Source organism: Pleurodeles waltl, chromosome 8 (assembly GCF_031143425.1).
Source record: "Pleurodeles waltl isolate 20211129_DDA chromosome 8, aPleWal1.hap1.20221129, whole genome shotgun sequence".
Classification (NCBI taxonomy): Eukaryota; Metazoa; Chordata; class Amphibia; order Caudata; family Salamandridae; genus Pleurodeles; species Pleurodeles waltl.
The window spans coordinates 1,390,159,144-1,390,185,059 of NC_090447.1; the positions used below are offsets into that span (position 1 = coordinate 1,390,159,144).

The 25,916-nt window shown below is 46.8% G+C and overlaps 1 protein-coding gene across 3 annotated transcripts in view; it reads right to left on the reverse strand.

The window, feature by feature from the left end:
• CEP295 (centrosomal protein 295) overlaps window positions 1-25,916 on the reverse strand; it is a 541,368-nt gene that overhangs the window by 222,136 nt on the left and 293,316 nt on the right. For all 3 annotated transcript variants that reach the window (XM_069202438.1, XM_069202439.1, XM_069202440.1), the window contains 2 exons: window positions 24,898-25,004; window positions 22,396-22,608 (listed from right to left, as the gene is read on the reverse strand). In XM_069202438.1, the coding sequence (XP_069058539.1) occupies window positions 22,396-22,608; window positions 24,898-25,004 (320 nt within the window). The remainder of the gene's footprint in view (window positions 1-22,395; window positions 22,609-24,897; window positions 25,005-25,916) is intronic.

Genomic DNA, 25,916 nt, shown 5'->3' on the forward strand with positions numbered 1-25,916 from the left:
AGGTATTGGCTGAGTAGTCCAGCAAATGCAAAGTCTTGTACCCCACCGCTGATCCACCAATGTAGGAAGTTGGCTCTGTATGTGCTATTTCAAAGTAAGGAATAGCATGCACAGAGTCCAAGGGTTCCCCTTAGAGGTAAAATAGTGGTAAAAATAGATAATACTAATGCTCTATTTTGTGGTAGTGTGGTCGAGCAGTAGGCTTATCCAAGGAGTAGTGTTAAGCATTTGTTGTACATACACAAGACAATAAATGAGGTACACACACTCAGAGACAAATCCAGCCAATAGGTTTTTATATAGAAAAATATCTTTTCTTAGTTTATTTTAAGAACCACAGGTTCAAATTCTACATGTAATATCTCATTCGAAAGGTATTGCAGGTAAGTACTTTAGGAACTTCAAATCATCAAAATTGCATGTATACTTTTCAAGTTATGGACAAATAGCTGTTTTGAAAGTGGACACTTAGTGCAATTTTCACAGTTCCTAGGGGAGGTAAGTATTCGTTAGATTAACCAGGTAAGTAAGACACTTACAGGGCTCAGTTCTTGGTCCAAGGTAGCCCACCGTTGGGGGTTCAGAGCAACCCCAAAGTCACCACCCCAGCAGCTCAGGGCCGGTCAGGTGCAGAGTCCAAAGTGGTGCCCAAAACACATAGGCTAGAATGGAGAGAAGGGGGTGCCCCGGTTCCGGTCTGCTTGCAGGTAAGTACCCGCGTCTTCGGAGGGCAGACCAGGGGGGTTTTGTAGGGCACCGGGGGGGACACAAGTCCACACAGAAATTTCACCCTCAGCGGCGCGGGGGCGGCCGGGTGCAGTGTAGAAACAAGCGTCGGGTTCGCAATGTTAGTCTATGAGAGATCTCGGGATCTCTTCAGCGCTGCAGGCAGGCAAGGGGGGGATTCCTCGGGGAAACCTCCTCTTGGGCAAGGGAGAGGGACTCCTGGGGGTCACTCCTCCAGTGAAAGTTCGGTCCTTCAGGTCCTGGGGGCTGCGGGTGCAGGGTCTCTCCCAGGTGTCGGGACTTTGGATTCAAGGAGTCGCGGTCAGGGGAAGCCTCGGGATTCCCTCTGCAGGCGGCGCTGTGGGGGCTCAGGGGGGACAGGTTTTTGTACTCACAGTCTTAGAGTAGTCCTGGGGTCCCTCCTGAGGCGTCGGATCTCCACCAGCCGAGTCGGGGTCGCCGGGTGCAGTGTTGCAAGTCTCACGCTTCTTGCGGGGAGCTTGCAGGGTTCTTTAAAGCTGCTGGAAACAAAGTTGCAGCTTTTCTTGGAGCAGGTCCGCTGTCCTCGGGAGTTTCTTGTCTTTTCGAAGCAGGGGCAGTCCTCAGAGGATGTCGAGGTCGCTGGTCCCTTCGGAAGGCGTCGCTGGAGCAGGATCTTTGGAAGGCAGGAGACAGGCCGGTGAGTTTCTGGAGCCAAGGCAGTTGTCGTCTTCTGGTCTTCCTCTGCAGGGGTTTTTCAGCTAGGCAGTCCTTCTTCTTGTAGTTGCAGGAATCTGATTTTCTAGGGTTCAGGGTAGCCCTTAAATACTAAATTTAAGGGCGTGTTTAGGTCTGGGGGGTTAGTAGCCAATGGCTACTAGCCCTGAGGGTGGGTACACCCTCTTTGTGCCTCCTCCCAAGGGGAGGGGGTCACAATCCTAACCCTATTGGGGGAATCCTCCATCTGCAAGATGGAGGATTTCTAAAAGTTAGAGTCACCTCAGCTCAGGACACCTTAGGGGCTGTCCTGACTGGCCAGTGACTCCTCCTTGTTATTCTCATTATTTTCTCCGGCCTTGCCGCCAAAAGTGGGGCCTGGCCGGAGGGGGCGGGCAACTCCACTAGCTGGAGTGTCCTGCTGGGTTGGCACAAAGGAGGTGAGCCTTTGAGGCTCACCGCCAGGTGTGACAATTCCTGCCTGGGAGAGGTGTTAGCATCTCCACCCAGTGCAGGCTTTGTTACTGGCCTCAGAGTGACAAAGGCACTCTCCCCATGGGGCCAGCAACATGTCTCGGTTTGTGGCAGGCTGCTAAAACTAGTCAGCCTACACAGATAGTCGGTTAAGTTTCAGGGGGCACCTCTAAGGTGCCCTCTGGGGTGTATTTTACAATAAAATGTACACTGGCATCAGTGTGCATTTATTGTGCTGAGAAGTTTGATACCAAACTTCCCAGTTTTCAGTGTAGCCACTATGGTGCTGTGGAGTTCGTGTTTGACAGACTCCCAGACCATATACTCTTATGGCTACCCTGCACTTACAATGTCCAAGGTTTTGTTTAGACACTGTAGGGGTACCATGCTCATGCACTGGTACCCTCACCTATGGTATAGTGCACCCTGCCTTAGGGCTGTAAGGCCTGCTAGAGGGGTGTCTTACCTATACTGCATAGGCAGTGAGAGGCTGGCATGGCACCCTGAGGGGAGTGCCATGTCGACTTACTCGTTTTGTCCTCACTAGCACACACAAGCTGGTAAGCAGTGTGTCTGTGCTGAGTGAGAGGTCTCCAGGGTGGCATAAGACATGCTGCAGCCCTTAGAGACCTTCCCTGGCATCAGGGCCCTTGGTACTAGAAGTACCAGTTACAAGGGACTTATCTGGATGCCAGGGTCTGCCAATTGTGGATACAAAAGTACAGGTTAGGGAAAGAACACTGGTGCTGGGGCCTGGTTAGCAGGCCTCAGCACACTTTCAATTGTAAACATAGCATCAGCAAAGGCAAAAAAGTCAGGGGGCAACCATGCCAAGGAGGCATTTCCTTACAGCTACTAGGAAGGCAACTTTCCATGTTAAAAATTGAATTTGGCACAAGTGCTTTTAATAGTCTTTGTTGACTCCTAAGTTGTCGGAGGCGTGGCCTTTTTTCGGTGCCGAACCCGAGGGTTGGTCACCGACAGCCTTTTTTCGGGCCGAGCCATGGCCTTCTTGCAGTGGCGTACCCAAGGCCTTCTGTTGTTTTTTATGTGGAGGTGCTGGGGAAGACGTACTCACATGCTGGCTGGCTGTGACGGGTCCGTCTTCCTCGGATTCCTGCTCCGACTCTGTGGCTCGGATCAAGACTGCTGTCTGCATTTGTTCTTCTGTTATGTCGAAATGTTCCCCGGTCTTCGATGCCATTTCTAACCTCCTTGCTCTTTGGTCACCCAGAGTCTTTTTCGATCGGAACAATGGTCTGGAGAAAGGCAGAGGTTGCAAACCAGATGGTGGTCTGTGTATGGGTACTTAGCATGGCACCGAGGGCAGAATCTGAATGGAGTCCGATCCATGAGGCTCTCCACGCGGTCGGGCCCAATAGGCCCAAGTTGGCCGCACGCGCGCCCCGAAGGACGAACAAAGTTGTTTTCCGGCGGTACTGCTGTTTCGATGGAAGATGAATAACACGATCAATACAATACTGACGAAAAGGAAGGTTTTAAAAAAGTTTTCCGAATCGGAATCTCTGAGCGAGAGAAAACACGTCCGAGCCCGAAGGCGGAAAGAAAGCAATCTAAAATGGAGTCTATGCCCATGCGCAATGGAACTGAAGAGGAGGAGTCACTTGATCCTGTGACTCTAAAACCCTTCTTTGAAGAAAAACAACTTGCAACACTCAGAGCCCAACACTAGATGTCGGAATCGATATGCATAGCATGTGTATCTGCAGCTACACATGCCATTGAACATTTCCCCAAGCTTGAATCATTCCCAGTCGTTGAGATGGGAGCCCCCGGTATATTTAACCAAGTAGTGTTACCATAGATTGAAACCTAAGAGCCCTTAGGCTTCTTAATTTAACACTCTATCAGTCATTTTAAGAAAAAAGGAACAAACTTCAGAATCCACAAATCTGGCAACACCACCCTTTAGAACCTTCCTGAAAGAAGCTCTAGTACCTCAGAAAAAAGAGAGGTGAAGGTGAGCTTCTCCGGGGAGGCGGGCGGGTCGCATTTGAATCTATGAAAGATTCCAATACTGGAGAACTAAAGTTACAGGTAAGTTACTCATTTTCTTATTCCAGTATTGGAACTTTCATAGATTCACATGCTTGAATCAGAGTAGTAAGCAGTACAAATGCACATTGTAATACTCCTGCAATTTGTTCAATACATACATTGAAAGCCTGTTAACCTACACCAATATATAGAAAATATATATATGTATTTTTTTAAATATTATAAGCACACTGCAATAAGGATTTCCCATGAATTTGAGACGTCTAATCATAGACAATGTGCATACCTGATGTAGGAAGTTGGCTCTGTATGTGCTATTTCAAAGTAAGGAATAGCATGCACAGAGTCCAAGGGTTCCCCTTAGAGGTAAAATAGTGGTAAAAATAGATAATACTAATGCTCTATTTTGTGGTAGTGTGGTCGAGCAGTAGGCTTATCCAAGGAGTAGTGTTAAGCACTTGTTGTACATACACATAGACAATAAATGAGGTACACACACTCAGAGACAAATCCAGCCAATAGGTTTTGTTATAGAAAAATATCTTTTCTTAGTTTATTTTAAGAACCACAGGTTCAAATTTAACATGTAATATCTTGTTTGAAAGGTATTGCAGGTAAGTACATTAGGAACTTTGAATCATTTCAATTGCATGTATACTTTTCAAGTTATTCACAAATAGCTATTTTAAAAGTGGACACTTAGTGCAATTTTCACAGTTCCTGGGGGAGGTAAGTTTTTGTTAGTTTTACCAGGTAAGTAAGACACTTACAGGGTTCAGTTCTTGGTCCAAGGTAGCCCACCGTTGGGGGTTCAGAGCAACCCCAAAGTTACCACACCAGCAGCTCAGGGCCGGTCAGGTGCAGAGTTCAAAGTGGTGCCCAAAACGCATAGGCTTCAATGGAGAGAAGGGGGTGCCCCGGTTCCAGTCTGCCAGCAGGTAAGTACCCGCGTCTTCGGAGGGCAGACCAGGGGGGTTTTGTAGGGCACCGGGGGGGACACAAGCCCACACAGAAATTTCACCCTCAGCGGCGCGGGGGCGGCCGGGTGCAGTGTTAGAACAAGCGTCGGGTTTGCAATGGAAGTCAATGAGAGATCAAGGGATCTCTTCAGCGCTGCAGGCAGGCAAGGGGGGGCTTCCTCAGGGAAACCTCCACTTGGGCAAGGGAGAGGGACTCCTGGGGGTCACTTCTGCAGTGAAAGTCCGGTCCTTCAGGTCCTGGGGGCTGCGGGTGCAGGGTCTTTTCCAGGCGTCGGGACTTAGGTTTCAGAGAGTCGCGGTCAGGGGAAGCCTCGGGATTCCTTCTGCAGGCGGCGCTGTGGGGGCTCAGGGGGGACAGGTTTTGGTACTCACAGTCGTAGAGTAGTCCGGGGGTCCTCCCTGAGGTGTTGGTTCTCCACCAGCCGAGTCGGGGTCGCCGGGTGAAGTGTTGCAAGTCTCACGCTTCTTGCGGGGAGATTGCAGGGTTCTTTAAAGCTGCTCCTTTGGATAAAGTTGCAGTCTTTTTGGAGCAGGTCCGCTGTCCTCGGGAGTTTCTTGTCGTCGTCGAAGCAGGGCAGTCCTCAGAGGATTCAGAGGTCGCTGGTCCCTTTGGAAGGCGTCGCTGGAGCAGAGTTCTTTGGAAGGCAGGAGACAGGCCGGTGAGTTTCTGGAGCCAAGGCAGTTGTTGTCTTCTGGTCTTCCTCTGCAGGGGTTTTCAGCTAGGCAGTCCTTCTTGTTGTTGCAGGAATCTAATTTTTCTAGGGTTCAGGGTAGCCCTTAAATACTAAATTTAAGGGCGTGTTTAGGTCTGGGGGGTTAGTAGCCAATGGCTACTAGCCCTGAGGGTGGGTACACCCTCTTTGTGCCTCCTCCCAAGGGGAGGGGGTCACAATCCTAACCCTATTGGGGGAATCCTCCATCTGCAAGATGGAGGATTTCTAAAAGTTAGAGTCACCTCAGCTCAGGACACCTTAGGGGCTGTCCTGACTGGCCAGTGACTCCTCCTTGTTGTTCTCATCATTTTCTCCGGCCTTGCCGCCAAAAGTCATCTACAGACCACCGGGACCACGCACACAGTTCAGCGAAGACATCACAGACTTCGTCAGCCCCCACGCCATCAATTCCACCGACTACATCCTCCTGGGGGACCTCAACTTCCACCTGGAGGACGACAAGGACCGCAACACCACTGCTCTACTGGACAACCTGGCCAACCTCGGACTCAAGCAACTGGTAACCACCCCTACACACCACGCCGGCCACACGCTTGACCCAGTCTTCTCATCCAGCAAATATGTCACCTTCAGCCACTCCACCAATCTCCAGTGGACTGACCACAGCTGCGTCCACTTCAGCTTCAGTAAAACGACGACCCACCACCACCCTCAACAAACCCCCCGCAGGAGCTGGAACAAGATCACCGGCGACCAGCTCACCACCTTCCTCAGCCAGAACCCCCCCACCAGCTCAACGGACCCCAACGAAGCCGCCAACAACCTCACACAGTGGATCGCCAACTGCGCAGACGCCCTCGCACCACTGAAGAAGAACCCCCCCAGCAGACGCAGCAGCAAGAAAGCCTCCTGGTTCACCGACGAGCTCATCACCTCCAAGAAGAACTGCCGCTCCCTCGAGAACACCTGGCGCACCAACCAGACCACAGACAACATGACGGCCCTCAAACACGCCACCCGCAAACACCACCAACTGATCCGCGCCACAAAGAAGACAGCCTTCAAGGAACGACTGGACAACAACACCCACAACAGCAAGGAACTCTTCAGCATCGTCAAAGAGCTCTCCAACCCCGACGCCGGAAACAATGACATCACTCCCTCGCAAGACCTCTGCGACTCCCTCGCAGCCTTCTTCCACGACAAGATCGCCAACATTCACAACAGCTTCGGCCCACCAACCACAAACCCCACCACCGAACCGATGCCCCCCCACCGCCACCCTCCGCACCTGGACCCCAGTCAGCACCGAAGACACAAAACGCACAATGAACACCATCCACTCCGGATCCCCTACGGACCCCTGCCCACACCACATCTTCAACACGGCTGACCACATCATCGCACCCCACCTCCGTGACATCGTCAACGCCTCCTTCAACACCGCCACCTTCCCGGAGTGCTGGAAACACGCCGAGATCAGTGCCCTGCTGAAGAAACCAACTGCAGACCCCTCCGACCTCAAGAACTACCGCCCCATCTCGCTTCTCCCGTTTCCTGCCAAAGTCATCGAGAAGACCGTCAACAGACAGCTAGCTGCCTTCCTCGAGACCAACGGATCCCTCGACCACTCGCAATCCGGCTTCCGAGCCAACCACAGCACGGAGACCGCCCTCATCGCAGCCACAGACGACATCAGATCCCTAATGGACAATGGGGAAACTGCGGCCCTCATCCTCCTGGACCTCTCCGCAGCGTTCGACACTGTCTGCCACCGCACCCTGGTACAGCGCCTGAACAACACCGGCATCCAGGGGAAGGCCCTGGAGTGGATCGCCTCATTCCTCGCCGGAAGAACCCAGAGAGTCCGCCTCCCCCCGTTCCGGTCAGCGGCCACCGAAGTCATCTGCGGAGTTCCACAAGGGTCATCGCTCAGCCCCACCCTCTTCAACGTCTATATGAGCCCCCTCGCAACCATCGCACGTCAACACAACCTCAAGATCATCACCTACGCCGACGACACCCAGCTGATCCTCTCCCTCACCAGCGACCCGGACGCCGCCAGAGCCAGCCTACACGAAGGGATGAAAGACGTCGCCGAATGGATGAAGAACAGCCGCCTGAAACTGAACTCAGACAAGACGGAGGTCCTCATCCTGGGATCATCACCATCCGCCTGGGACGACTCCTGGTGGCCCCCCGCCCTGGGAGCCACCCCCAAGCCAACGGACCACGCTCGCAACCTAGGCTTCATCCTGGACTCCTCCCTCTCGATGACCAGACAAGTCAACGCCGTCTCATCTTCATGCTTCAACACCCTGCGCATGCTTCGAAAGATCTTCCGGTGGATCCCCACCGAGACCAGGAAGACGGTCACCCAGGCCCTCGTCACCAGTCGGCTGGACTACGGGAACGCCCTCTACGCCGGCACCGCCGCCAAACTCCAGAAGAAACTCCAACGGATCCAGAACGCCTCAGCACGACTCATCCTGGACATCCCCCGACACAGCCACATCTCCGAACACCTGAGAGACCTGCACTGGCTCCCCGTCAACAAAAGAATCACGTTCCGACTCCTCACCCACGCACACAAGGCCCTCCACGACCTGGGCCCCAAGTTCCTCAACAGCAGGCTGACCTTCCACAAGCCCACCCGCCAGCTCCGCTCCGCCAGCCTCGCTCTCGCCACCGTCCCCCGCATCCGCAGAGCCACCGCCGGAGGAAGATCCTTCTCCTACCTGGCAGCCAAGACATGGAACTCCCTCCCCATCCACCTCCGGACAACGCAAGACCATCTCGCCTTCAGGAAGCAACTCAAGACCTGGCTGTTCGAGCAGTAGCGTTCCCCCCCCCCCCCCCCCAGCGCCTTGAGACCCTCCGGGTGAGCAGTGCGCTATACAAATGCCTTTGATTGATTGATTGATTGACTCCACTAGCTGGAGTGTCCTGCGGTGCTGTGACAAAGGGGTGAGCCTTTAAGGCTCACCGCCAGGTGTTACAGCTCCTGCCTGGGGGAGGTGTTAGCATCTCCACCCAGTGCAGGCTTTGTTACTGGCCTCAGAGTGACAAAGGCACTCTCCCCATGGGGCCAGCAACATGTCTCTAGTGTGGCAGGCTGCTGGAACTAGTCAGCCTACACAGACAGTCAGTTAAGTTTCAGGGGGCACCTCTAAGGTGCCCTCTGGGGTGTATTTTGCAATAAAATGTACACTGGCATCAGTGTGCATTTATTGTGCTGAGAAGTTTGATACCAAACTTCCCAGTTTTCAGTGTAGCCATTATGGTGCTGTGGAGTTCGTGTTTTGACAAACTCCCAGACCATATACTCTTATGGCTACCCTGCACTTACAATGTCTAAGGTTTTGTTTAGACACTGTAGGGGTACCATGCTCATGCACTGGTACCCTCACCTATGGTATAGTGCACCCTGCCTTAGGGCTGTAAGGCCTGCTAGAGGGGTGACTGACCTATACTTGCATAGGCAGTGAGAGGCTGGCATGGCACCCTGAGGGGAGTGTCATGTCGACTTACTCGTTTTGTTCTCACTAGCACACACAAGCTGGCAAGCAGTGTGTCTGTGCTGAGTGAGAGGTCTCCAGGGTGGCATAAGACATGCTGCAGCCCTTAGAGACCTTCCTTGGCATCAGGGCCCTTGGTACTAGAAGTACCAGTTACAAGGGACTTATCTGGATGCCAGGGTCTGCCAATTGTGGATACAAAAGTACAGGTTAGGGAAAGAACACTGGTGCTGGGGCCTGGTTAGCAGGCCTCAGCACACTTTCAATTGTAAACATAGCATCAGCAAAGGCAAAAAGTCAGGGGGCAACCATGCCAAGGAGGCATTTCCTTACACCTGACATTAGGATGATGGGATGAAAGAAGAAGCTCACCTTCACTGGAAAAGATTCCTGAGGACTGCTTGTCCTACCACTACCTCTCCTTGAGATAATGCTTCCAAGCAGTAATGTCTGGTAAACGTATAGCAGCTCTTCCAATCCAAGTTGCTGCTCTACAAATGTCTTGCAGCGGTACACCAGCAAACAGCGCTGCTGAAGACGAAACTGCCAGTGTTGAGTGTGCAAGGACAGATGATTGCAGTGGCTTGCCCGCTGCCTGATGGCAAAATTGAATTGCTTAGGCGGTCCATCTAGCTATGCTCTGTTTAGAGAGTGGTTGACCCTATTTGGGTGCACTGTAAGCCACAAATGGTTGGTTCAGCGAAATGGTTTGGCCCGGTCTAAATAGAATTTAATACATCTTTTAATGTCTAAAAAGTGCAATGTTCTCTCTGCTGGAATTGTCGGATTTGGACAGAATGCTTGTATCTCACTGACTCGTCTGGCTAATGTCAGGGCAACAAGTAAGGCAACTTTCTAGGAGAGGAATATCGTAGAAGCTCTATGAATTGGCTCGAAAGGCTGCTTCATAATTTGCGTGGGAACAATATTTAAATTCCAAGAGGGAGGAGGAGGCCTGAATGGTGGAAACACTCTGAAAAGCCCTTTCAGATATCGTTTAATCAAACTAGAGGACCATAGCGAAGGAGAAGAGTCTGAATTTACATAAGACGCAATCACCGCCAGATGAACCTTTATAGAGGAATGTGCAAGGCCTGAATGCGCTAAATGTAACAAATAAGGTAATATCTGTTCTGGAGATGAGGAAAGAGGATCAATTTGCTGTTGATGACACCACACACAAATCCTTTTTCACTTACATGAGTAAGCTTTATAGGTGCTGACTGCTCTGGCCTTGGATAAATGTCCCTGCACTCTTGCAGAATGTTTAAATGTGCAAATTCCCTGTGCTCAGGAGCCATGCTGATAAGCGCATTGATTGAGGATCCAGATGCAAGATTTGTCTGTTTCTCATTGTTAGCAGATGATTCTGGGATGTGAGGCTTCACTGACCGGAGAAGAAGCTCTGTGAATCAATGTTGACGAGGCCAGTACGGGGCTATTAATATTAGCGTGCACGGTTCTCTCTTCGTCTTCCTTGGGACTCTCGGGATCAAGGGGATTGGTGGAAAAGCATATGCAAAGATTCCTGACCAAGCTATAGAAAATGCATTTCCCCATGATCCTTTTTGGTGATGCCAACTTGCGAACTATCGGCATTTGAAGTTCAACCTGCTGGCGAAGAGGTCGAGATTGGGTGTTTCTCACGGAGAAAAAATGTGGTTAACCCTGGACTCGTCCAGTTCCCATTTGTGACACATTGATTTTTGCCTGCTGAGCGAGTCTGCCAACGTGTTCTGAACGCCTGGAAGGTGCACTGCTGTGAGTAGGATCCTGCACCGCCCAGTTCCAGATCTCTTGAGCTTCCTTGGGGAGAGGAAGAGATCTTGTGCCTCCCTGTTTGTTGAGGTAATGCATCGTAGTGGTGTTGTCTGTTCTTATTACCACTTCAGAACCGGCAATCTTTGGGAGGAAAGCCTGTAAAGCTAGATGAACCGCTTTGAGCTCTAGCAGAATGATGTGCGTTGTCTGCAACTCTAGCGGCCACTTGCCACTGATCCGTAGGTTTTGTAAAACCGCTCCCTAACCCTCCAGGGAGACATCTGGGGTGATTGTCCACAGTGCTGGGCGATGAAGAAAAGATAGACAAATGATGTTTCTGAGACCACCACATCAGAGCTTTGGTGATTGCCAGAGTAATATTCATCTGCTCTTCGAAGCTTCCTGAAACCTGGAGCCATTGTAGATTGAGCTGCTCTTGCAGGGGACGCATTTTGAGTCTGCAGAGAGGAACTAGAGGTATGCATGAGGACATCATGCTCAATAAGGACTTGAAGCATACTGAAATGTATTCTTTTCTTTGTATTGAACTTGCTAGAGATATTAGTTTCTGCTGTCTTTCCACAGTGGGACATGTCATGGTGGATTGAATGTCCAGTTTTGCACCTAGAAAAGTGATTGTGCGTGATGGTTGAGGTTTGGATTTCTCCCAGTTGATATCAGGCCTAAGCTGCTGAGCAAGGTAACGCACTTTCTTGTTGACCTGCGTGCTCCTACATAGGTGTCTGCTTTTATCAGCCAATCGTCTAGGTATGAGAATACTTGATGTTTTCTTCTCCTGAGAAAGGCTTCAATAGGAGCTAGGCACTTCGTGAATATTCTGGGAGCTGACTTTAGGCCAAATGGAAGTACTCGAAATTGAAAATGGCTTCCGGCTACCATGAATCTCAGGTTTTGACTGTGGGCTGGATATGTGGAAATATGCATCCTTTAGGTCTAGGGTAGACATAAAATCTCCCTGGTTCAACCGCAGAAGGACATCCTGTAGGCTTATCATGCAGAAAGACTGTTTTCTCAAGCAGGTGTTTAATTCTCTGAGATAGAGGATCGGTCTCCAGTCCTTCCACTTTTGCGAATGAGAAAGAATCTGGAGTAAAAACCTTTTCCTCGCTGAGATGGAGGTACTCTTTCTATTGTGCCTTTGAGGAGCATTTTGTTGATCTCTCTCTTAGCTTGTTCTGGATACTTCTCTGAAGTTCTGCGAGGAGGATTGGGAGGAGGCATTTGGACAAACTCTTGTGTGTGTCCACACTTTACGAGCTGTAAGACCCACTTGTCCAATGTTATGGTTTGCCATTGTTGGAAAAAGAGAGATATCTTTCCGCCTAGAACTGGGGGGGAGGATGGTTGGGGGTAGACGGAGCCTTGGATACATCATTCTCTGCGAGCTGAGTCTTTGACAGGACGAGCTAAGTGTCCCCTGGAGGCAGACCTGTTGTATGCCGCTTGTGGCGGCTGCCTTTGGGTGTAATATTGACGAAATTGCTGAGAAGAGGAAAGATACGACGGGTGCTCCCCTCAGGTCCCGGAACCCAGGGAGTCGCTTTGGTGGTGCAGGGGATGCTCTAGGCGGCACCAGCCGCTCACGGACGGATTATGACGGCATAGCTTCACAACAGTGCTTCTACCTCGCCGCCATCTTGGCTCCGCCCCATATCGATATAATTTTAAACAACAGGTTGTGGAAGGTGGGAATGAGGCTTACTTTACGGGAACAGATGTCTGAGAACTGCTTGACCCACTGCAGCTTCCTTGCAAGTCCAAATAGTAATGCTTTAGAAATGCATGTGTCATTTTCCACATTGCTGCTTTGAAAACATCCACCAACTATACGCCTGCAAAGTAAGCTTCTGTTTTTGCCATTGCCCTTGTGGAATGAACCCTGAGTCTGTCTCAGCAGCATTCCCATCACAATATGTGCTGTAACAATATATGACCCAATCCATGGTGAAATTGTCTGCTTGGATACTGCATTTCATCTACTTCCCAAGCCATAGGCAACAAGGAACTGATCTTTTCAGGCCTTTCCTGTGGCCGCTGCTGGCTTTTCAAAAAACATTAGCAATGTTATTTTCCGTCTTAAGTGAAAGGTAGTCAGTACTTTCGGTATCAGTTTCGGATTTGTTATCATAGTCACCCTTCCCTTTGCAAAAACTTGGTATGGTTCTGCAACTCAATGCCTGCAGCTCTCCAACCCTTCTAGCTGATGCAATGACCAACACAAAAGCTGTCCTCCATGTCCAATGCTGTAATGTTGCTTTAATAATTGGCTCAAACAGCTTACTCATCAAGGCCGTCAATACAGTATTTAATCCCCTTTCAGACGCCCCCTTCTATACTTATAAAAATGTTCAGATAATCCTTTCATAAATTCTTTAATTACTCTTTGTGAATATAACAACACCCTGTTAGGCCTTCTGAGGAACTGTGAAATTGCTGCCAGCTGTACTTTTACTGAACCGAAAGACAAACCAGACTTTGCTAAATGCAACAGATATGGTAATAATTCATACAGCTCCATACACATCGGATCCAATCTTTTCTGACGTGTCCACTGCAAAAATTTCCAACACTTCCTATTGTATATTTTGACTGTTGAGTGTGTCCTTGTAGGAAGTTGGCTCTGTATGTGCTATTTCAAAGTAAGGAATAGCATGCACAGAGTCCAAGGGTTCCCCTTAGAGGTAAAATAGTGGTAAAAATAGATAATACTAATGCTCTATTTTGTGGTAGTGTGGTCGAGCAGTAGGCTTATCCAAGGAGTAGTGTTAAGCATTTGGTGTACATACACATAGACAATACATGAGGTACACACACTCAGAGACAAATCCAGCCAATAGGTTTTTATATAGAAAAATATATTTTCTTAGTTTATTTTAAGAACCACAGGTTCAAATTCTACATGTAATATCTCATTCGAAAGGTATTGCAGGTAAGTACTTTAGGAACTTCGAATCATCACAATTGCATGTATACTTTTCAAGTTATTCACAAATAGCTGTTTTAAAAGTGGACACTTAGTGCAATTTTCACAGTTCCTAGGGGAGGTAAGTATTTGTTAGGTTAACCAGGTAAGTAAGACACTTACAGGGCTTAGTTCTTGGTCCAAGGTAGCCCACCGTTGGGGGTTCAGAGCAACCCCAAAGTCACCACACCAGCAGCTCAGGGCCGGTCAGGTGCAGAGTTCAAAGTGGTGCCCAAAACACATAGGCTAGAATGGAGAGAAGGGGGTGCCCCGGTTCCGGTCTGCTTGCAGGTAAGTACCCGCGTCTTCGGAGGGCAGACCAGGGGGGTTTTGTAGGGCACCGGGGGGGACACAAGCCCACACAGAAATTTCACCCTCAGCAGCGCGGGGGCGGCCGGGTGCAGTGTAGAAACAAGCGTCGGGTTTGTAATGGAAGTCAATGGGAGATCTAGGGATCTCTTCAGCGCTGCAGGCAGGCAAGGGGGGGGGTTCCTCGGGGAAACCTCCACTTGGGCAAGGGAGAGGGACTCCTGGGGGTCACTTCTCCAGTGAAAGTCCGGTCCTTCAGGTCCTGGGGGCTGCGGGTGCAGGGTCTCTCCCAGGCGTCGGGACTTAGGATTCAAAGAGTCGCGGTCAGGGGAAGCCTCGGGATTCCCTCTGCAGGCGGCGCTGTGGGGGCTCAGGGGGGACAGGTTTTTGTACTCACAGTCTTAGAGTAGTCCTGGGGTCCCTCCTGAGGTGTTGGATCGCCACCAGCCGAGTCGGGGTCGCCGGGTGCAGTGTTGCAAGTCTCACGCTTCTTGCGGGGAGCTTGCAGGGTTCTTTAAAGCTGCTGGAAACAAAGTTGCAGCTTTTCTTGGAGCAGGTCCGCTGTCCTCGGGAGTTTCTTGTCTTTTCGAAGCAGGGGCAGTCCTCAGAGGATGTCGAGGTCGCTGGTCCCTTTGGAAGGCGTCGCTGGAGCAGGATCTTTGGAAGGCAGGAGACAGGCCGGTGAGTTTCTGGAGCCAAGGCAGTTGTCGTCTTCTGGTCTTCCTCTGCAGGGGTTTTCAGCTAGGCAGTCCTTCTTCTTGTAGTTGCAGGAATCTAATTTTCTAGGGTTCAGGGTAGCCCTTAAATACTAAATTTAAGGGCGTGTTTAGGTCTGGGGGGTCAGTAGCCAATGGCTACTAGCCCTGAGGGTGGGTACACCCTCTTTGTGCCTCCTCCCAAGGGGAGGGGGTCACAATCCTAACCCTATTGGGGGAATCCTCCATCTGCAAGATGGAGGATTTCTAAAAGTTAGAGTCACTTCAGCTCAGGACACCTTAGGGGCTGTCCTGACTGGCCAGTGACTCCTCCTTGTTGCTTTCTTTGTTCCCTCCAGCCTTGCCGCCAAAAGTGGGGGCCGTGGCCGGAGGGGGCGGGCAACTCCACTAAGCTGGAGTGCCCTGCTGGGCTGTGACAAAGGGGTGAGCCTTTGAGGCTCACCGCCAGGTGTCACAGCTCCTGCCTGGGGGAGGTGTTAGCATCTCCACCCAGTGCAGGCTTTGTTACTGGCCTCAGAGTGACAAAGGCACTCTCCCCATGGGGCCAGCAACATGTCTCTGGTGTGGCAGGCTGCTGGAACTAGTCAGCCTACACAGACAGTCGGTTAAGTTTCAGGGGGCACCTCTAAGGTACCCTCTGTGGTGTATTTTACAATAAAATGTACACTGGCATCAGTGTGCATTTATTGTGCTGAGAAGTTTGGTACCAAACTTCCCAGTTTTCAGTGTAGCCATTATGGTGCTGTGGAGTTCGTGTTTGACAGACTCCCAGACCATATACTCTTATGGCTACCCTGCACTTACAATGTCTAAGGTTTTGTTTAGACACTGTAGGGGTACCATGCTCATGCACTGGTACCCTCACCTATGGTATAGTGCACCCTGCCTTAGGGCTGTAAGGCCTGCTAGAGGGGTGTCTTACCTATACTGCATAGGCAGTGAGAGGCTGGCATGGCACCCTGAGGGGAGTGCCATGTCGACTTACTCATTTTGTTCTCACTAGCACACACAGGCTTGTAAGCAGTGTGTCTGTGCTGAGTGAGGGGTCTCTAGGGTGGCATAAGACATGCTGCAGCCCTTAGAGACCTTCCTTGGCATCAGGGCCCTTGGTACTAGAAGTACCAGTTACAAGGGACTTATCTGAATGCCAGGGTGTGCCAATTGTGGATACAATGGTACATTTTAGGTGAAGGAACACTGGTGCTGGGGCCTGGTTAGCAGGGTCCCAGCACTCTTCTCAGTCAAGTCAGCATCAGTATCAGGCAAAAAGTGGGGGGTAACTGCAACAGGGAGCCATTTCTTTACAGTCCTCGTTTTCTCTAAAACTGCTCTACAACCCTCAGTAAGTTCATACATCCAATCTCTGAGTCCTGATGAGCCATGCCATAAGGTGAAGTGATTGCAGATTGTGGTGAAGCGTCCCTTGTCCTTCTAAGGTAATTGTACATCTGGTCTGAATCTCACTGGCCTCTCCACACACATCTCTAGCAGATCTGCATACCAATGTTGGCAAGGCCATCCTGGTGGTACTAAAACTGCCATACAACTCTCCATCCTCACCTTGCATATTACTAACGCAATCAACGGAATCAGAGGGAATGCGTATACAAAATTTCCTTCTATTGTAAAAGCATTGCCCTGTGTTTCCTGGCAAAACCATCTGCTCACAAACATTTTTCAATTGGGGTTGTGATCTGTAGCAAACATATCCCAATCGGGCTTTCCCCACTTCTTGAATTTCTTGTCTAATTACCTTGAATCTATTTCCTACTCATGGGTACATACAAATTGCCTGCACAACTGGTCTGCCTATCTGTTGTCTACTTTCTGGAATGTGCCCTGCTATCAAAGATACTTCATTGACAATGACCCAGCTCCATATTTTCTGAGCCTTCCTCGAAAGAATCAACAACCTCGCTACTTCTTGCTTTCATGTGTAATTGTGGTCATATTATCTGTCCTTATCATTACTTGACAGTTCTTTGCTAAATGTTGAAATGCCTGTAATGCGCGTCCCACAGCTTTGGGTTCCAAAACATTTATATGTAATTTCCTATTCTCCCCTGACCATATAATATGTACATTCATGTTGCCCAGAAGTGCTCCCTATCCAATCATGGAGACATCTGTATCCAAATACTTCTGAGGTGCCTGCTCCTCCAGGCTTTGACCCTTGAAAATATTCTCACTCCCCATCCACCAGTGGAAGGCTTCCCTCATTCTTTAAAATCATTAGATGGTCCCAATCTCCATTTTTTTACTGGTGCCACTTGTCTGCTCAGATCCTACTGTATTATTCACATTTGAAGTCGGCAATGAGGAACCAGAAGAATGCATGAGGACATTTTCCCTAGCACTGCCTTGAACATCCTTACAGTTATTCTCTCTTTCTCTGCCGCGAACATGACCTGGTTTATCAGCTTTTCACCTCTTTCTTTTGAAGGGAACACCATTCCTTGTGTTGTTTATATCCTTGCTCCTAGAAACACCAACGCCTGTCTAGGTTCCATATTTGACTTCTTGGTATTTACTGCAAGGCGTAAATGCAAAAGCACCTCCTTTGTCAACTTTGTTTTCTCCCTGCTCCTTTGTAATGAGCTTGCCTTTATCAACTAATCATCCACGTATGGATAGACCATACCCCACTTTCTCCTCACAAACACTGCTTTTGGAGCCAGACACCTGATGAAAGCTTTAGGAGCTGACCTCCGGCCAGTAGGCAGTGCTTTGAGCTGATAGTATTGGCCTGCCACCATAAAACATAGATATTTCCTGTACTTCTTGTTAATGGGTATATTGAAATATGCATCCTCCAAGTCCACTAAACTTTAAAAAAATCTTCTTTTTTTTTTTTTTTAAACAGAAGAATTTCCTGTAATATGACCATGCTGAAACTCTGTGTTTTTATAAACTTGTTTAGTGGCCTTTAACCTAGTATTGGGCGCTATTAAACACATTTAATTTTTTTTAGAAATAATCTTCAATAAAATCCTTTGTATACTTTCTTTAAATGCATCCTTTCAATAGCTTTCTTCAACAATTTATTTATTTCTGTTCTCAACCATCTTAAATGTCTGTGGTTTTCATTCAGTGGTGGCAGTTCTTTCACAAACTCCAGAACATGAACATGCTCTGCAATGTCCAATACCCATTTGTCTGTTGTTATGCACAGCCAACCTTGGTAGTGAAAGTGCAGCCATCCTCCGAATGGCAGCTGAATACTGGAGGTACTCCTCTTCAGAAAGTCAGGATCTTCCACCTCTGCTCTCACACCTTGAGGGGTGACTCCCTTCCCCAAATCTTCCTTGACTCTGGCAGCAGTCTTGTCCTCTTTGCCTTGCCTGATGTCCATACGGTCCATAATGGCCACAGGACGTATTTTTATCTGTCCTTTCTGAAAGTATTGTTTTTTCAATCCTCTGTACAACAGCCTGCTCTGCAGCATACCCAGTGGCAGCATACCCAGTGAACTTGCGTTCTCTGTGTCCACTTTAATAACCTGAAGGGCCTCATTTAATTTCCTTTCGAAACATTACTCCCATCAAATGGCATGTCCATCACACGTGCCTGGACCTCAGGACTCAAAGATATGCTCTACAATCAGTCATATCTCCACGGCTTACATTCCCAACCTGCCTCAATGCGCATGCTGAAGCATCCGTGGCGGCATCGGTCAATGAGGCAAATACTTGTTTGCCATCTCTTAATATTGCCTTAGCTTTCTCTTTATTTTTTCCCTTGGCAACTTTTCTAGGAATGGAGTTATGTCACATCATAATTGCCTGTCATAACGAGCTACGACCGCAGATGAATTAGCAATTTTAATCACATCATCAGCTAACACATTAACTCTCTTCCCTCTGAATCCCATTTCCTGGCTTCCTTATCTGCAGGTGCTGTGCAGAGAGATGATGAATGTCTTCGAGGTTGTGCAGCTGCTGATATCACAGAATCTGTATGCACTTGATTTAAAATACTCTCTGCTGCGTCATCAGTTGCCTTGTATTTCTTATCAATTCTGGTTAGATTTACTTGCCGGATTTTGCATCAATGCCAAACCTTACTCCGATAAATGTTCCAATATGGGAATTGATTGTCTGCCCATATGTGTTTTTTCCTTAAAGCCTTACAGAAAACAAGGAGAGAATGGTATGCTGAAACATTCTGATGCTTTCTCTATTAGAGAATGAAATCAACCCCGATGTCATTTGGAGGCGAAATCCTTTGTGCTGGTTCCGGACTAGTATCCTTTTGCACTATAAACTGATTCCATTCTTAATCTTAGGTCTGAGACCTAGGTTGACTGTGAATATTAGTTCTGTTATTGTCTGCTTCATCACTTTTGTCTTCTTTGTCACTAAATTGTGATTCCACTCAACCATCTTGTTCTCCTTCATCTAAAGCTGCTTGCACAGGAATTACATCCTCTGATCAGGTTTGTTTCTCCTGACCTTCTTGTGTATCTACTGGTTGTAGAATTGGCAATTGGGGGAGTTTTGTTTGTTCAGATTCTTGTGTTGTCTGAGGTGCTAGTCTCTTATATAGATCTGCAATCGTGTCTTGCAATGACGTTAGCATGTACATTAGTACCTGAACACACTTTTCTGATTCATGTTTCCCCTGAACTCTGTCTGCTTGTAAACGATCCTCGAACTCTACCCCATCATCAATATATTGTATATTTAAGTCTCTTGGATGATTAGCTCTACCTTCACCCTCAGAGCTATCTTCACTAAAAATATGCCTCCATTTGATCCAGATCTTGCTATGAGCATTCTTGATAAAAAAGTGATGGACCTTGACCAACAGGGGAAGTGTTTTGTAGTAAATGGGTTGGTGGTTGTAGAGATACTGGTGACACCAGCATTACCTCTAGCATTGGTTGTACTTCCTCAGCGCTCCCTTTCATTAGACTCTTAGAAGTTGTGGGTGTCACCAAGGTCTGTTTCTTGCTCATTGACTGTAATTTTTGTCGACAACAAATTTATCGTTGAAGGTGAGCACCTTTTCGACGGTACTTCCCTTGGAGATAGTATCTCTCTCAACTATGCCACGCCCCTCGTTGGCAGTCCATCTTTCAATGACTGCTTCTCACCTGTCAACAATATCTCTCATTAAAAAAAAGATTTGCTCGTCTACAGTAATACCCCCATGAACATTTCTCTCATGGGTGGGGAGCCTAACCTGGCCCCTTCCACCATTAATTTTGCCTTAACATTGGTAGCAGGAATCGTCAGTGTTTGTCAGCGACCTGTGATCTTTGCTCGTCGCCGACACTTTTTGCTTTGTCGACTTTTTCTTATCACCTTTCTAAAATGATGCCTTGACCTCCGACAGGGAGGCCAATTTAGCTTTTTTACACGGTATCGTTCTGCAGGATCACCACTCTTTACCTTATGTTTCTTTTGTTCTTTATCAAAGTGCTTTTGGCCAGCAGTTTGACTCTTAACAGCAGAGTCAAAGGGTCCTGGATCCTGCGTTCTAGATTTTTTTCCCTTTTTCATTGTCTTTCTCCAAAATGGCCAAGACCAAAAGTCTCTCTCAATCCTTTAAAGTATTTGGAAAAGGTTTTGCAAATGCTTCCATCTGCTGGTTTATGTTGAGGATGCAGGCATCCTTCCACATAAATGCAGACAGGCATCCCATAAATCATATTTCCACATGATTTACATGTTTGAAATAAAGACTTTTTAAGTGCTGCCTCAGCCATAAGTTTTCCTCTCTCTACTGAGCTATCAGATAGGATTCCTCACACCTGAACACGCAGTAGAAAATCTGACAGCTGGAAGCATCAGTTGAGGAACAGCTGGGTGAGATAGATTCTAACTGTCTGGAGTTTGGATCATTATAATGATATGGATAGGTTGAATTACAGTTTCACTGAGTGTCAATGTAGGGGAATAATTATAGGCTGGGCCATTGGAATTATGTGATGTGGCCGTGGCGTTTTTCACATAATTATAGATTTGCTGCATTTGCCATATAATCAATCATCTGCTACATAATCTGCAGATTTTAGCACAAAAATGGTTTCTAGCTCAAACAGTTCAAAAGTTTTAAAAAATGCAGCGACAAGTGTTGCCGTGCAATAGAAAGTCCTTTGCAAAGGTTGGCTGGTCCCCTTTCTGTTGCTTATTGCAATATACTGAGGTGTTAAGCTGGTACAAAAGAGGTGGCACCAACATCCAAACAGTGTAAAAGTGACAAATAATGAAGTAATACTATAGCAAAATGCACCGAATTACATCGCAAAATTCCAGTGGCCCTGATTGTATATGTACTGCTATTTATGATGTTACCAAGGGTTCCCAGTCTGATGACAGGGAAGGATTCAAGCATGTGAATTTGAAAGATCGAATGCTGGAGAAGTTCTGTTGCTCTAGCCACCCTAAGAGACACAAAATCTTTTGGCAGAAGGCCCAGTGCCCCATCCCGTCCTGCTTGTTGCAGTGTCACATAACTGTGATGTTCTTCACTAGATCCTGGACAAATCTCCTACTGTTTGACGTCAGGAACGCCTTTAAGGCCAAACAAATGGCATAAAGCACTTGAAGGCTGATGTGGAACTGGTTTTCTGCTGGAGACCAGAGGCCTCTGACCTTCACGTCCCCAAAATGATCCCACCCACCCCAGTAGAGGATCAAAGTCAGAACCAACAAGAGAATGAAACCTCTGCATCATGACGGAGGCCCTGGATTAGAGTCAGTCTGCATACTAACCAGTTGCTCTTATGTGATCTTGTAGCACAACATCAGTCAAATTCAGGACAACATCAAATAAGGTCAAATATGGGTGTCAGCACTAGGTCTTCTATCGCCACTGGCTGAATCAGTATCAGAGTCGAGGTGCATCGGGAACTCTTGTGGAAGTCTGTACCAGGATCAGCATCCAGTAATGGGTCCTAAAGGAACAGATAGTGATATTCCTTGGGACCCAACAGCACACCACAAAGAATCAGAAGCAAGCTAAAGCTTTGCAGCATGATATCAATGCACACGGGTAGTGCTTATACGTGGCAGAGCTCCATTACTCCAGGGTGGTATGAGGCCAGCACAGCTCCAATTACCGGTCCAGGTAAGAATTGCTTAAGAAAATTCTCTGAATCCAATCTCAGGTGTCTGGCGGCCCTTCTAAAGGTGAGTAATCTGAGGTTAGAAGCATCCATCAGAAGCAGATATTTTGATTACTTTTGCAATTTTCACTGGAGCAAGGGAAATTGTCATCTTTAAGAAAGCACTAAACCCCCTCACCCCCATCAGTTCCCCACCACTGCCAGTGATCTTATCCATTCTCCACATTTATGTAGCACTGCAGCAAGGGACCATTAGGTGGCTGTGGCACAGTTTGTAACTTACAACAATTTGTTATCAAGTGTAGTGATATAACAATAGTGTGTGAATGTTAAAAGAAAGTAAGCTACACATTTCTTGTTGAGAACTTGCTTCATGCATTTCAGACCCCTGCATAGAGATCAAATCTAAAACATTTGATTAACTAGCCGGGGTAGGTACTGATACTTTGCGGTAACTGACATCTTACCGTCTGTTGGATTTCGTCGTTATTGTCATTGGGTACTTCTACATTCTTGAGCATCTGCGGGTCTGGCTGAATTGGGTCTTCGGGCTCTCTCCTACAGCTTTCTTGAATTTGTAACTGAGCTTTCTGAAAGTTCTCCTGCAACTTTATTCTTTGCTGTTCCAGTTGATGGAGTAAAGCCAACTGCTGCTGCTTTTGCTGTTCTAAAGACTCTATCTAAAAGAATATTGATCAGTTACTTAGTCATAATGACAGCTTGCCAACTTACGCTGTCCATCCACAGACTATCAATTTGCTTGGTCATTTTTAGCAACATGAAGCATTTGGTGTCAATACACTCTACAAATAAGCACTTGGGCAAGAATGAATGTAAGAACTGGCTTCCATACTATTACAAACACGCCTCCACAGTTTTTCACCACTAACCGGAACCATGAACATGTTTTGGCCTTTTAAACTGGATAAACAAGTTGTAACTACAATACAAGTTTCCACCTAGGTACAAAGGATTTCTCTATGTAACCCCCTGTAGGAGGAAAAGGTAGACCAATCCCTGGGTATGGTAAAAGTCATGGATACAAATGCTTGTGAATAGATCAGATAGTTTTATCCTCTATAACTTAACACAAACAATTCCTATGAAAAGCAAGCAGTATTGTTTCACACTTAACAGGATCAAACTAAACAGACAATAAGCATAAGGATCCTTTTTAACCATCAGTTGGATTGAGAGTGGAGAATAACATAGATTGACTCAAGTGCCAACCAATTTCGGGCTTTCAAGATTCCTAAAATCATCCCTAACTGCTTACAGGCCCATATTTCTAAAAGTAAGGGGAGGGGGGGAGGCGGGACTGAAGAAATGAATTTAAAAAGTTGAAAATTAAAGCAGTCATGTCTAGGCACATACATTCTTTATTAAGAGCTTTATGTGCCTTACAGCTAACTGCTTCTAGAATAAACTAAATGGGAGTTTGATAATGCCAGCATACCAACAAGAAAGCTTAAAGTTGCTTAGGCGAGAGGTACAGGACAGGTGTTTTAGTAGGTTTTGGTAGCGAGGTAGGTTTTCAAGAGCCTGTGCATGATAAATCAGTGACATAACAAAGGAGTTCTGGAATCTTGTTCTATGGGGACCAACCAGCTGTCAATTAAGAGGGCACTAAATGTGGATATATATCCGGATATATTCAGCACACTCTCCTGAACAAAGAATTAAGACAAACTTGAGTCAATGAGTTGGGTGAAAGTGACTGAAGCACAGGAGATAGCCAGGACCAGGTTTGTGAATTGGTTTATGAAAAAGATGGGACTGAGATATTTCTTGGATGGGAAGGTATTGAAGGTCTGGGCAAATGTGATCCTGAAAAAATCATCTGAGGTGTGTACAAGCAGTATGTGGAGTTAGGGAATACTTCAGTTACAGAGGTAAGATTATCATTGCATGCATCCAGACCAGGCTTGACCATGCACATGATGGCTTTTTTATTTCATAAAGAGAAGACCGGATCAATTTTCTTCTGCACTGAATTTTGCAAAGGCACCGGAGTAATCTTAGGTTAGGCAAAAGCCTTGAAACAAATTTGATTCCAAAGATATTTCAGGATGGCAGGGAGTGAGCTACAGAAGTTGTCACCCTACAGTTGAAAATGTGATTTGAAAAATATTAAAAGTTAGTGATATGTTTCAGGGTGATATTAAAAACAGGCTTTGACAGTAAGGAGTTGTGAAGAACTGCATTTCTCATGGAAAAGAAAGAACCCACCATCAAAAATCAAATGTTAACGTTATTGAAAAAGCGTAAAGAAATTCTGAAATGGATGGACAAGTCTATCACTGTAATGTCATCTGGGTAAAGCAACAATAAAGCTAGCCACAAGCTGCCTGTCTGTTGGCAGACAAAGGATTCCAGACGACCTAACGTTCTCATGACATCATCTTCCTCAGCTGCACTAAAAGCACTATTAGGTCCTTGTCTTATATCTTGCAGTACTCAGTGTTACCTAAGAGCAGCACCAATCCTGCTCTTCTAATTAGGAAGCGCATGGACCTAGTGAGAATTCTCTATGAGGAAAGCTATTCCAACAAATTCTTAAACCAAAATTAACACCTAACGGCTCAGACTATCAAACTACTCAATTAGAATCCACAAATAGCTTTGTCTCTGTGACCTGCTTCCCCAGGTTTTCAATTTTTTTACCCCCCCAAAATGTTTACATAAGTTAAAATCACAATACCAGTACACATAGAGAATACATTTAAAATAAATGTATTTACATTTTCAGTTAATAATATTGTTGTTCTTTAAACATGTCAAGCATTTATCCAATTTCATACTTAAACGTTAGTAAAAGTTGGGAACAGGGAAACATGTAACCATGAAACAAGGAGCTGCCCCAGAAACAACAAATAATTTGTGTCTAAGTGACTCTCTTAGTTCCAGTTTCCATACGTCACACAATAGCACATATTTAAGTAATTGCCAACAGATGAACTTCTCTGTACCTGTCTATGCCGCTCAGCTGCCATTCTTACTCTAGCTGCTTTTTCATGTGGATGAAGCAGTATTGAATTTCCAGCCATAACTGTTGTGTCGACAACTTCTGGAGGCTCTGACCATGAAAGAACAAAATTTCAAGTTTATATGGTATATACCATCATACCACAAACAGGAACATTTAAAAAAAATCTGATTCACAGGATAATACTCTTGGCCCATTTTCTTTTTAGCATTCAGCAATCAAATATAATTCAAATGTATAAAAATGTCAAAACATCACAAAGTTAAACAAGCATTGGCAAAGCCATGAGATTTTGCCTTTGCAAAATCTATTGGCTTTATCAATTTTTTTTTTTTACATGTTGAACAGCAGTTGAGCAGCTGAGCAACATGGCTTGAAAATAAAAAAGCGCTTTGATGTGGAAAGAAGTTGGGAGAAACAAAAGGCGTGGGTCTAGAAAATGCTACTGAGAACACTGGTGGCAAACGCATATATACACACAGATATACACACATACATGTGCATATATAAATACGTAAATGGACAGTGTTTGTAGGGGTTGAGGGTGGAGCATTTTTTTTGTACTGGCTTGTTTTTGCTCCTAGGTGGAAGGGCTGCTTTCGATGAAAAGAATTTGGTCACTCACACTGGGAACACTTATGTGTTTATGTACAGCCTTTCAAAGGGGGGCAGGCGAAGCTTAAGTCTGGTGGAACTAATAGGACAGTCTGGTTGGGGTAGGTTTGGTAATTGAACTGAAAACAGAGCGAACAATGGGGGGAAAGGAAAAATCCCTAATTTCACCCTAGCCTCTTTGGATTATTCTTTAAACACAACACGCATGTATTCAATTCATGATTGATTTATGTGAATACCGACTGGGCCTTGTGTTTTATCAGGATTTTAATCATAATGCCAACCGCACAAAAATGAAAAGAACCTTTTAAAATTCAAATAAGACATTTAAGTTGAAATGTTCAAGGACTTCGGTGAAAAAAGGAATCGCTGCTTATTCACTGCACG